Here is a 13,396-nt window from a genome sequence, read left to right as displayed (position 1 = left end):
AGAAAATAACTTCTAAATTAGTGGAACTGCATGTCCGGTAGTTATCACTTATCAGATCAAGATATTGCAGTTAATTTTATCAAAACTAAAATTATCAATCTCTTATTGTTTCTTAAAAAGAATTTTGAGGCATGTAATTTATAAGCAACCAGGGACATGTATGTTATGAATTTACAACGATAATCTTAATCTTAATTTATAACAAAGGTCACAACCGCTAAAAATTAGATACACAAATATAATTTTATTTTTCTCATTTTTTTTTAAATTGACCACTGTAGCCATGAATGGCTAAAAATTCCTATAGTAGATTAGTACATTTCATTTGAAAGAAAAAAAGTTTCGTACATTTCATATAAAATCCATAATTCTATGCAGAGTAGGAAAGAACCAGCAACCCGACAATCATATTAATATTGTGATATATCCTGTTAAAGTTCAATTCATGTTTTACTAGATGTGAGTTGACTCTCTTTGCCCAATTTTAATTTATTGATTCATAAAGAAAGGGAACAAAATATAAGAAAAGACGTAACTATTTTGTGATTTATCAATTTAGCGGTGTACAAGATTTGTAGGAGAATTATCTGATGTATAAGGTAGGTAGTTCTTTAAATCACTCTGCTTCTTTATAGTTTTATTAACAAGTAATCCAAGATAAATTCTCTAGCTAGATATAAGAAAAATTAAATGTATAGTTTTTCTGTTTGACACTCGTAATATCTAGCAAACTTTCATAGCAAACTAAAACGTTTACATGTTTAAGCCTTATTGATCGTATACTAATCTTTTTCTCTCATATCTTTTTTTTTTTTTGCATGAACCTCGCATACGAGTCCGAGGGACTCGTCTTCCGCATTCGTCAACATAATATTATCTAGTCATTCTCAAGCCGGTCCAATCCACAGCGAAAAAAAAAAAGAATAAAATCTCTGGGCCGAAGCCCAACAACAGCAATGGATCCGCAGCAATATATAAAAGAAATTTGCTGGGCCGAAGCCCAACAGTAAACAGTTTCCAGCAGTCCCAAAACGGGCTGGACCCATTTGACATTATCTGCTCTTTTATTTTTTGCATTTAATTCGTATTATGCAACTAACTCTTTGTTTGTTTTTGTTTTCTTAACTTAGATGAATTTAGTGGGGTTTAGTTTTAGTCATGGGTAGTTAATTTAAGAGAAACTAACGCTTAATTCCATAAGCTTCATTTTTTATGTCAAAACTATTCATAGCATCTAATATTAATTTTATTAGAATAATTTGCAAATAGCGTAACTATACATTTTGAGTTAACGGAATCCATATCTTATTCTTACTATCTTAAAATTTCAAAACGTTACTAATACACAAATATAAATTCAAGAACTTTTTATAAACAATTCCTTCAAGATTTATCAAATTATACATATTTTAGCCGAATACAACTAAATAAAGTTAGAGAAAGAAAATTCATTACCTTTTGCATTTCATTTAAAAATAAGTCTAGATTTTCTACACCAATATACTCGTATAATATAATTTATTTCAAGTTTAAATTGGTTAGTCCTCTTTTAAAAGCTTCTAATTATGTGAAAATCATCATATTTTGCAAGTTTCATTTTTTAAATAACATCATTATTTAAAGCCTTAAAAGTATTTATAGCTTATTTTAGATAGCATTTGAAGTTTCTTTTGTGCAAATTATCCTACAAGTCTTGTTTCTAAAATAGTATTTTTTTTAAAAGCCTTAGCATACTTTTAAATCTTATTTTAAATAGCATTATATTTTCCTTTAAAACCTTAATAACATTTACAACCTATTTTCTTAAGATTTAAGCATTATATTTAATCTTAATTAATTAACCTAAGTTTGGCCGGATAACCGTAGTTAACGGATACTAAAGGATGCCTAATCCCTTCCCTTTAGGATAATATAGAACCCTTACCTAGAATCACACTGATTAAGCAGACTATTAACAGAGGTTTAGTTAGCTTTACCTTAGTTAATAATTAGGTGCCCTAATTCACCTTAAAATCAATTAGGTGGCGACTCCTTAAAATAAAGCAATTTAGGAATCTCCAATATGTTATACTGTGCTTTAACCCGGTTAAAATGGGTATAACAAATAGTACTAGAAAGCAAGTATCTATTCAACTTTTGTTTAGTGTCAACAAAGTTTGAACAAACAATAATATTCGTTAGTGGATAGCCTAAGCAACAAATAATTTGACTTTGAGCATACATTTATATTTTTAAGAACTTCAAACTTGCATATTTTTTTTTCCTTAGAAATATCCTTGAATAAGCATTAGCATGTTTTAAAAGTACAAGTACATGTTGAGAAGGCCAAAAGAGCAAAGAAAAAGTTTTAGCATCCACTAAAAGTAAGGTGTAGCTGTAATTGGAGATTTGATAGCTTTAGGAGGTGACATGCATTTTTGATTGACTATTCACCTCTAGTATTCTTTGCAAAAAACAAGTTTGATGTTTGGAAGAACCCCAAATAGTGCGATAATCATATTTGGTAAGAAGCCTCACAAGCTGTTTCCCATTTTTGAAAGGCATAAATCTGCTATTAAAGTCAAAGTAAAATCTACTATTTCTTAGAGATGTCATGTTTTAGAAAAATGCAAAAAGACATTGGCATCAGATAGTTAAATCATTTACGACATTGATATTGATAACACATATATGCACTAAAGATTAAACTTTAGAATGTTAAGATCTTATTTAAAATAATAAAATGAATCCTATCTTCTAATATTTTAGAAAATGAACATTTAAAGAAAATTTCTTCCAACAATAGATATACGTACCAACTAATGCATATGAATTTGAAAGAATCAAATTTGAATCTCACTTCCTGGCAGCACGTAATAATAATTAGCACCATTAGCCTTCCGAGCTCTTTTCATTCTTCAAGGCCGATAGAATATGCGTTGATAAGATTCCATTTTTGATATAAGCATTTTCTGCCAATTTTAAGTTCTTTAACAACATGAAAATTGAAACAAATCAATTCAATATTTCCGTATTTAATTAAAGCCCTGCAATATTTTTGAAATTTATGTTATATATAGGTATCTTTAGCATCATCCAAATGAATGGTCGTATTCAATGCGGTAAAGAGAGCATTTGACACCATTTTTTTCTGTGTAATTGGATTTAATTTTATCATTTACTTAGTTCGTTACAGTATCTTTCAGTAATGGCCTTTTCATTCACCAGGATAATTACAGTATGAAATTATAAATTTACTATCATTTATTAGGAGATGAATTTACTTTTTGGCATAACAATAATTCAGAAGTAGAATTCAGAAAAAGGGTAAATGGTCGTTCATTTTTTTATGAATATTTTGTAATTCAATTTAGCTTTAGATAGTTCCTACTTTTAGTATCTTATGAATAAAGCGCTGCTGGCATTGCTTCTCAAAAAAGCATAAGACCATGTATATGTCCTCTATAATTATATTTTATTTCCTTACCATCGAAAACCTAGAATATAGAGTAGAAGGCTAAATTAACAATATTTTATTTTACAATTATAGAGGAGTTTATTTTACAATCGTATAGGATTTTATAAAAAAAAATGCTATTTTCTTTGACTTATTAAGCTGCTCTAAGTAAAATGCAATGCCACCATTATTTTCGTATAACTGTCACAAGCATTTTCTACCCAGTGCCAACTGAATAGATGTGATCAGTAAGACGAGTTTTGACTATTACCTTATTAGATATATTTTTAATATCTATATTTGAGCAATATAGGTACCATAAGACAAATTCAAGATACCATAATATTGGCAGGCAAATAGGTGAAAAGTTCAACTAACATATCCCTTCAAATCCTCCTTGTTGCATGCATGTAAAACTTATATAAGGCCATATGGAAAAACAACGGAATATCAAATTTTCATTTGCTTTTAACACATTTTTCTCTAAGCTTCTTGGATCTGAGAAAAAAAATGGCTCAGCATTACAACCTAACCTCCCTCTTCCTGCTCACATTTATCTATTTTATGCAAGACCACATGATAACTACTGCAACTGCACGCCGCCTTCTAGAGACGCCTCTCCCTAAAATTCTTAAATCGGAATTTTTGAAAGATTCAACCTTGCAAAAACATGTGTCAAAGCCCGAAATTCTAACTTGGACAAAGCCAGAGATACCCGCTGGTCCAAAGCCTGAGGGCCCATCAGCTTCGAAGCCCGAGTTTTCAAGTTGGCCAAAGTCCAAACTTCCATCTTGGCCAAAGCCTGAGGTTCCAGCTGCGCCAAAGCCTGAAATCCCAACTGTGTCAAAGCTCGAGCTTCCATTATGGACAAAGCCCGAGAAACCTGCTTTTCCAAAGCCCGAATTTCCAAGTTGGCCAAAGCCCGAGCTTCCATCTTGGCCAAAACCTGAGGTCCCAGCTGCGCCAAAGCCTGAAATTCCAAGTCTGCCAAAGCCCGATCTTCCATCTTGGCCAAAGCCTGAGAAACCTGCTGCTCCAAAGCCAGAATTCCCAAGTTGGCCAAAGCCTGAGGTCCCAGCTGCACCAAAGCCCCATCTTCCATCTTGGCCAAAGCCTGAGGTCCCAGCTGCGCCGAAGCCCGAGCTTCCATCTTGGCCAAAGCCCGAGAAACCTGCTGCTCCAAAGCCTGAGTTTCCAAGTTGGCCGAAGCCCGAGCTTCCATCTTGGCCAAAGCCCGAGAAACCTGCTGCTCCAAAGCCCGAGTTTTCAAGTTGGCCAAAGCCCGAGCTTCCATCTTGGACAAAGCCTGAGGTACCAGCTGCGCCGAAGCGTGCAAAGCCTGAGCTTCCATCTTGGCCAAAGCCTGAGACACCTGCTGCTCCAAAGCTAGAGTTTCCAAGTTGGCCAAAGCCTGAAATCCCAAGTGTGCCAAAGCCCGAGCTTCCATCTTGGCCGAAGCCTGAGGTCCCAGCTGTGTCAAAGCCCAAGCTTCCATCTTGGCCGAAGCCTGAGGTCCCAGCTGTGTCAAATCTCAAGCTTCCAAGTTGGCCAAAACCTACGCTTTCTCCAACACACCAACCCGCTACTCCTTGAGTAACTACGTTGTCGTTCGTGTGCTTTGTTGGCAGAATAATTAATTTGTAGTATTTGGTCTCGAATGTACCTTGGTTAACGAGTTATTAAGTCTTACTTGTATGTATTTCTTATATGGTGTATTAAAGCTATAAGCAATGTGACATTCGGGAGTTACTTTGATATATATATAAGTTTTGTCGTTAGCTGTTTCAGATTTTGCTCAGTCAATTTTATTTGTTGATTCTTTACCTCTTCTTTCAGCGATATGTTACCATTTTTTAAGTCTCATAAATATAGACATACTATAAAATTTAAGCGCCAGTGGGATTGATTGCTCTGAAAATGCACTTCACGCGTTTTAATTTGGTGTATATTACTCCTAGCTAACTAAAGAATTAGTCGACTTTTTCTGAATAAGCTTTCAATTTCAACAGCCAATTTTTCAGTTATGTAATAGAAAATAACTTCTTAATTAGTGGAACTGCATGTCTGGTAGTTATCACTTATCAGATCAAGATATTGTAGTTAATTTTATCAAAATTAAAATTATCAATCTATTATTGTTTCTTAAAAAGAATTTTGAGGCATGTAATTTATAAGCAACCAGGGACATGTCTATTATGAATTTACAACCATAATCTTAATTTATAACAAAGGCCACAACGGTGAAAAATTAGATACACAAATATAATTTTATTTACCTCAGCTTTTTTTTTTTTTTTTGATCACTCTAGCCACGAATGGCTAAAAATTGCCATAGTAGATTAGTACATTTCATTTGAAAAAAAAAATGTTTTGTACATTTCATATAAAATCCATAATTCTATGTAGAGTAGGAAAGAACCAACAACCCGACGATCATATTAATATTGTGATATATATATCCTGTTAAAGTTCAATTCATGTTTTACTAGAGGTGTACAAGACTTGTAGGAGAATTATCTGATGTATAAGGTGGGTATTTCTTTAAATCACTCTGCTTCTTTATAGTTTTATTAACAAGTAATCCAAGATAAATTCTCTAGCTAGATATAAGAAAATTAAACGTATGGTTTTTTTGTTTGACACTCGTAATATCTAGCAAACTTTCATAGCAAACTAAAAAAAAAAAAAAAAAAGACACTCGTAATTTTTGTTTGACGACGTGTTATTGCACCAGTGCTGACACTAGCTGTAAGAATATTACGTATGATATTACTAATGTATAGTCATCGTCCACTTGGGAAAGTCGTACAGATTAAAAATGGATGTAAGCATATTACTTGATCCCACTAACTGCAATTGTCTTTGTCAACTAAGATAAATTTGGTCTCGTATTGAAGTGTCAACACACGTCAATTCATAGATAATATGTTAAACTATACAACCAATACTCTAAACAAACTTTCATTTGCCAATGTATAAAATTTGAATTCGATAAAGGAACAGGATTTCTTTTTCTTTTCTTTTTTTCCCTTTACTCGCACCACACATGGTGAGAAAGTTAACAAATGCAATTTAGCCAGTCACATTACGTCTTAAGATTAGTAGTTGGCAATTGAAGAAAATCTAATCTATACTAAACAAATTAAATAAAACTAAACAATTTAAAGAACTTTAGTCGTCCATGAAAGAGATTAATTCCGTGATCATTCTCATTGATTGAGTTGGTAAATATACCATAGTTACAATGTCCTATTAGGATACAAACTATACTAACCTAAAATAGAAGATTTACAAAATATTCTTTTACTACATATTTACACTATTTATCACACCCCCGCAGTCGAAACGGGAGGTTTACGAACGCTGAGACTGTCCCGAAAATCCTCAAATAAGACCTGTGGCAGTCCCTTAGTGAAAATATCGGCGAGCTGATATCGGGACGGAACATGAAGGACACGGACGTGGCCGCGCGCCACCTTTTCACGAACAAAATGTATATCCATCTCAATGTGCTTGGTGCGCTGATGTTGGACTGGATTTCCTGACAGGTAAATGGCACTGACGTTATCACAATAAACTAAAGTAGCCTTAGGGATCGGACAATGTAGTTCCAAGAGAAGATTACGTATCCAGCATGATTCAGAAACAACATTAGCGACCCCCCTATATTCTGCTTCCGCACTAGAGCGGGAAAGAGTAAGTTGGCGCTTAGATGACCAGGATATCAAATTATCTCCCAAAAACACGCAATAACCCGAGGTCGAGCGTCTGGTGTCTAGACATCCCCCCCCCCCCCCCCAATCAGCATCAGTGTATGAAACCAAATCAGTAACTGACGATGAGGAGAGATGCAAACCATGATCAAGTGTACCCTGAATATACCGAATAATCCGCTTAAGAGCAACCATATGCGTATCTCGTGGAGCATGCATATGAAGACAAATCTGCTGGACAGCATAAGAAATATCCGGTCTGGTGAAGGTAAGATACTGAAGAGCACCTGCAAGGCTCCGGAAATGAGTGGGATCTTCACACAGATCGCCAGAAGAGGCACTGACCTTCGGTTTAGTGTCAACTGGAGTGGAAGAAGGCTTACACGAGGACATTCCTGCACGTTCAATAATGTCCGCCGCATAACTTCGTTGTGATAGAAACATACCCCCCTTGTGACGGGTCACCGCAATGCCAAGAAAATAGTTCAAAGGACCTAAGTCCTTCATAGCAAATTCTGAGCCAAGAAGGTCCATAATAGAACATCGGAGAGCATCTGACGAAGCAGTAAGAATAATATCATCCACATATAGTAAAATGTAAGCCAAGTGGTGGCCTTTGCGATAGATGAACAAGGAGTGGTCAGACCTGCTATTAGCAAAACCAATGGAAGAAACAAAGTCAGCAAATCTTTTATACCAAGCTCTCGGTACCTGTTTAAGCCCATATAAGGACTTGCGCAACAAACACACATAATCGGGACGAGATGGGTCTCTAAAACCCATAGGCTGATGCATATAAACCGTCTCCTTGAGCTCGCCATGAAGAAATGCATTTTTGACATCCAACTGATGAATGGGACAATGCTTAGATAGAGCTAGGCTTAAGACAATGCGGATCGTTGCTGGCTTTACGACCGGACTGAAAGTCTCACCACAATCAATGCCAACCTGCTGTGTTTTGCCATCACCTACAAGACGGGCTTTATGCCTCTCAAAATCACCATTAGACTTTTCTTTATGAGTGAAAATCCACATAGACCGAATAACATTCACCTTAGGTGGACGGGGTACCAAATCCCACGTCTTATTTTTAATAAGAGCATCATATTCACCATCCATGGCCAATTTCCAATTCGGGTCACGTAGTGCATCCAACGGTTTACGAGGTATGGGGGACTTGGTAACAGTCGCATGTAGATTAAATGGGTGCTTGGGTTTGAAAATCCCGCGCTGACTACGAGTGACCATGTGAGTGCGGGTATTGGGCTGGACAGGTGTAGGAATGGTCGAATTTGGCGGGCTGGTGGCAAGCTGGTGGGGGAGAGGGGCGGAGTGGTCTGCGTAGAGGACGATGGAGGCTGCTGCCCAAGTTGGGAGGGGACGGCGTGGTGCTGTGTCGCGGGCAGCGACGGAGTGGGACAGGGCAGCGATGGAGGCCTGGCGGCTATATGATGGATCAAGTAAGGAGAGAGGCCATCATCAAAGAAGTCATAAGTGGTGGGAGCCGGAGTATGGAATTTGGAAAACGAAAATTGAGTCTCATCAAATAAAACGTGACGACAGATAATGATTTTATTTGAAGATAAATCAAAACATTTGTAGCCACGATGGTTTGGTGGATATCCCAAAAAAACACATGGAGTTGACCGAGGGTGCAACTTGTGAATAGTAGTAGACCGAAAAAGGGGATAACATAAACACCCAAAGACTCGGAGATGAGAGTAAGATGGTTTCCGTTGGTAAAGGACCTCTAAAGGTGATTTGTGACCCAATAGCTTACTTGGTAAAATATTAAGGAGATACGTCGCCATTTGCAATGCATGATGCCAAAAAGACGGAGGAATGGAAGCATGAGCAAGAAGAGTCCGGATGACATTATTTAGTGAACGAATTTTTCTTTCTGCTTTCACATTTTGAGAGGATGTATAAGGACACGAAAGACGGAAAGACATCCCATTGGACGCACAAAACTTTCCGAATTGGCTATTAGTATATTCCCTCCCATTATCACATTGGACATTCTTGATAGGACGTTCAAATTGAGTAAGAATATGGGTCTTAAAATCCATGAATTTTGAGTAAACATCAGATTTTCTAGCCAAAGGGAAAGTCCACAAATAGTTGGTAAATCATCCAAAAACAGAACATAATAACGATGGCCCATAGAACTCAAAATTGGAGAAGTCCATAAATCACTATGAATAATGTCAAATGGAAACAAAGTTTCGGAAATAGAACTAGCAAATGGCAACTTAACATGTTTACCAAGAACACAAGAATGACAAATACTAGATGAACTAGAACTATTACATTCAATGCTTTTATTACGCCTAAGAAAATCCAAAATAGAAGCTCCCGGGTGGCCCAAACGATCATGCCAACGGGTAAAAGACAAGGCAGCAAAAGTCGACGGTGAATTGGTGGAAAATTTGAAGGTGGACAATGGATAGAGAGCACCCCTACTATTGCATCTCATGAGAGCCATCCCCGTCCGGAAATCCTTCACAGAAAACCCATAAGGATCAAATTCAACACTCACATAGTTATCAGTAGTAAATTTACGAACCGATATCAAATTCTTTATGAGTTTTGGCGCATGAAGAACATTGTTTAACAATAAAGGAGGGTTGGGGGGAGGCAATTTAGCATAACCACAACCTCGAATTGGAATTGAATTACCATTACCAACAACAATGCCAGTATTATGATTGCTCAAATTAAAATAAGACGAGAGAGTACCTTTTGTGGATGTCATATGGGACGTGGCGCCGGTATCCATATACCAATTCGAATCGGGTTGGTTCAACGTCATCGTGTGCATGGCCGATTCAATATCCGTCGGAGTCCATTGCGTCGGGGGGCCCGCGGCTGCATATGCCTGTTGCTGTGGTCACGAGCCCAAAATTCCAGGCTAGGCCAGCGACCTCGGGCCAGACGAAGAAGATGGCGGCTGCCACTGCTGCTGTGGCCGAGCCCACTGCATGGTAGGATACGGGCAAGGGGGAGCCCACTGAGGCATTCAACCCCACTGCCACGGTGAGGAGGGCTGTTGCCACTGCTGCTGGTCACCTGAGGGGCGTCCTCCACGGCGTCGGCTGCCACTGCCGCCGCCCGAACCACGGCCACCGCCGTTATTATTCCCGCCGCTAGAGCCACGGTTTTTGTTGTTATTTTTGCCCCGATGATGGTGAAAACGACCAGAATTTTCCAGATGAGAAGAGTCATCAAAATCACGTTTGGAATTAGCCACCATAGCCGCGGGCGAGTCATCGTGCATTTCAGCCAACGCCTTTTCCTCAAGGCACAAACTTGACCGAGCTTCGGAGAATGGTGGAAGAGGCTTACTTTGGCAGATGTAGGTACCCAAATTCTTGTATGCCTCTGGGAGTCCAGCCACCAGTTGGAGAACGAGGCGGTTGTCGGTCACCGGAGCCCCCACACTCTTAAGTTGATCGCCCAAGGTCTTGAGACGTTAGCAATACGCCGAAGCGTTTGGAAAATCCCGCATCTTGACATGAGAGAAATCATGTTCCAAAGCAACGGCACGGGAGTTTTTGTTGTCTTGAAAAAGATTACGGAGGCGATCCCAGGCCTCCTTTGCCGATAGGTCTTCTTCAATGATTGTATGCAATAAGTCCATGGAGATGGTTGCATATACCCATTGAAGTACCGTGGCATCCAAAGTGGACCACAACTCCTTTTCGTCGTCGGTGGTAGGAGCCTTCTCCTTTCCAGTTGGCAGAATGTGGGAAAGGACACGGTGAGACCGGGCATGAAGTTTGAATAATTCGGCCCAAGCCGAATAATGATCCGTTTCCATCTCAAGAATGATTGGGATGTGATTCTTGATGTTGGAGACAACCAAAGCAGGATGGAACTTGGTGTCTGCCATTGATGGAAGGCAAGAAAAATGGACGGAAATCGAAGAAGAAGAAGAAGACGTCGGAAAAGTGGGTATAGGACGTCGGAGAATTAGGGCAGCGGAAGAGAAGGAAAAGAAACCCTAGTATCTGATACCATGAAAGAGATTAATTCCGTGATCATTCTCATTAATTGAGTTGGTAAATATACCATAGTTACAATGTCCTATTAGGATACAAACTATACTAACCTAAAATAGAAGATTTACAAAATATTCTTTTACTACATATTTACACTATTTATCAGTCCAATTGATTGATTATGTGAATTTTCACCTGCTTGGTGAATGTTCCATCTCTCACCTTGTAATTTACTCTCCATTTCCTTTAAAAAAACTAAATTCTTACTTATTTGATATTATTACTAAACTAAAATCAAAATTTTGTTGAAACAATGATCAGGGTAATTAGGAGTGACAAAATTAGCCCATGAAAACATAACCCGCTCAATCCGTTCAATTTTGGACGGGTAATTGACCCACTCATTAATTAGCTCATCCCATTTCAGCCCATCTAAAAATTAAGCTGATATGCATCCCAAATTAACTTATAACAACCTTGTCAAAAGATTTTCAAAAGACATTATTGTTAAGTATTTAATAAGTCATATAATAGTCATAATAAAGGGAAAAAATAGTTTTATTAGATACTTTTAAGGATTATAGAAGAACAAACTAAGAAACTAAACTTGTGTAAGAATTGAGCGTGTTGGGTTTATGACCTGCTTTTAACCTATTTTAGCCTAATCAATTTCAGCCCAACCTATTTTGACCAGTTCAACCCGCACATTTTTTCTTGACAACATCGAGCCAGAAAAATCACTGGTTCCTGTCATTTTTTGTGCGGATTGCCCTTCAGGCGCACTTCCCTTCAAATTGCTGGTCTTTAATTTTTGGCCCTGCTTCTCATTTAATGAAAAATTGTGGACAAAGTACCCTAATCCATGATAAGGCACTGGTCTACGAAACAAGAGATTCTGGGTTCGAGTCCTAGTAGAGTCGATGAGTTCGTTATTTTCTTACCAAAAAAATCGCAAGGCATAAGTTTAGAAATGAAGTTATGCGGCATAAGTTGTGTAATAATCAACTCGGCATAAGTTTAGAGAACTTTTCTGTAGGAACTAAATTATGCCTTGTAAGGCGTAACCTGTGTTGTATTATGATGCAAAATATAAACTTATACTGGCAAATTAGTCATTACATGTAACACCCCGTATCTTCGAACTAAGTTTAGACTCATATCATTAGAGCTTTAGTGGAAAAACTGAAGGTTTGAACGTTTTGCGAAAATGGTTGATAGGCCTACTTCGGGCAGCAATAACTCCTTGATTAGTTGGGAATTTGGGAAAGTACCCTTAAGGAAAGTTGTAGTATGTAGAAATACCTTTCTAACGATATAAGGACCAGGACAATCAGAGATCGGAGCAAGGAGATATGATCGTCACAATATGGCTAATAGTAAGGCACTTAAAATTCTATAGAATCGGCTAAGTTTTCGATACGTCTGCCTTCCAGTAAAATTTGGTGAAAATCCCTTGGGAATTTGAGGAAACTTAAAACATGAAAGTTTTAGCCCCTTGAAATATATTTCCAACGGTATATTGTGGAGCCCAAATAGACCTCTGTACAAGAAGTTATGTCCATTTTACCGAACACTATGCAGTCGAACAACAAGCAACAAGTCATATAGAAGACAAGACGGAGACGGAATAAGGTAATCGACTCGGGTCCGACTTCTGCGAAAGGAGGAAATCCTTTCAATGTCGTTATTTAACAGCGGGACCGAAAGAAGAATGATGTATGACTTCGGGTGGCAGCGATGTCGTGGAGTCTCAAAGTGAAACTCTTCGGCTCCGGTGTTCATGCAAACAAAGAAATAAAGAAAGATTAGAACATTAAACAGATGCTAATGTGATACTAATAAATAGACAAATTTAGGTGTATGCAAACAGTAGGCAAAATAGAGATACACACTGTTACTATATAAAGAAAGATACAACGTAGTGACAACTTTAATGCAGCAGCAAAGTAACAGCAATAAATGGCAATAGAAAGACCAAAATGCACAGCCGTTCATTGCATCACAAGGCTGCAGCTAGGTGCATCTTAAAGTATTTGAAGATTTGCCACACCTTCCACAAAGTATTCATCAAACAGGCATCGATCATATCCCAAACTATTTGATTTAGGTTTCAGCTATCATAAGTTTATTTGATTTAACACAAAAAAAAAAAAAACAGTATAGGGCAGGAAAAGACAAACTATACAGATTTATCGAGTTGAAAACAAGTGATCAACTAATCTTGTAAAACACCAACTGACATCCTT

At 37.7% G+C, this 13,396-nt stretch overlaps 1 protein-coding gene across 1 annotated transcript; it reads left to right on the top strand.

The window, feature by feature from the left end:
* The first annotated feature begins 3,946 nt into the window (after positions 1–3,946).
* On the top strand, positions 3,947–5,029 carry LOC132644649 (protein PELPK1-like). Its single transcript, XM_060361247.1, has one exon. It carries the CDS (start codon positions 3,947–3,949, stop codon positions 5,027–5,029), a length of 1,083 nt encoding a protein of 360 aa, XP_060217230.1.
* Positions 5,030–13,396: the final 8,367 nt, after the last annotated feature.

This window comes from Lycium barbarum, chromosome 6, assembly GCF_019175385.1.
Source record: "Lycium barbarum isolate Lr01 chromosome 6, ASM1917538v2, whole genome shotgun sequence".
NCBI classification, from domain to species: domain Eukaryota; kingdom Viridiplantae; phylum Streptophyta; class Magnoliopsida; order Solanales; family Solanaceae; genus Lycium; species Lycium barbarum.
The sequence above is the reverse complement of the archived record's forward strand: the minus strand, read 5'-3'. Positions and strand labels throughout refer to the sequence as shown.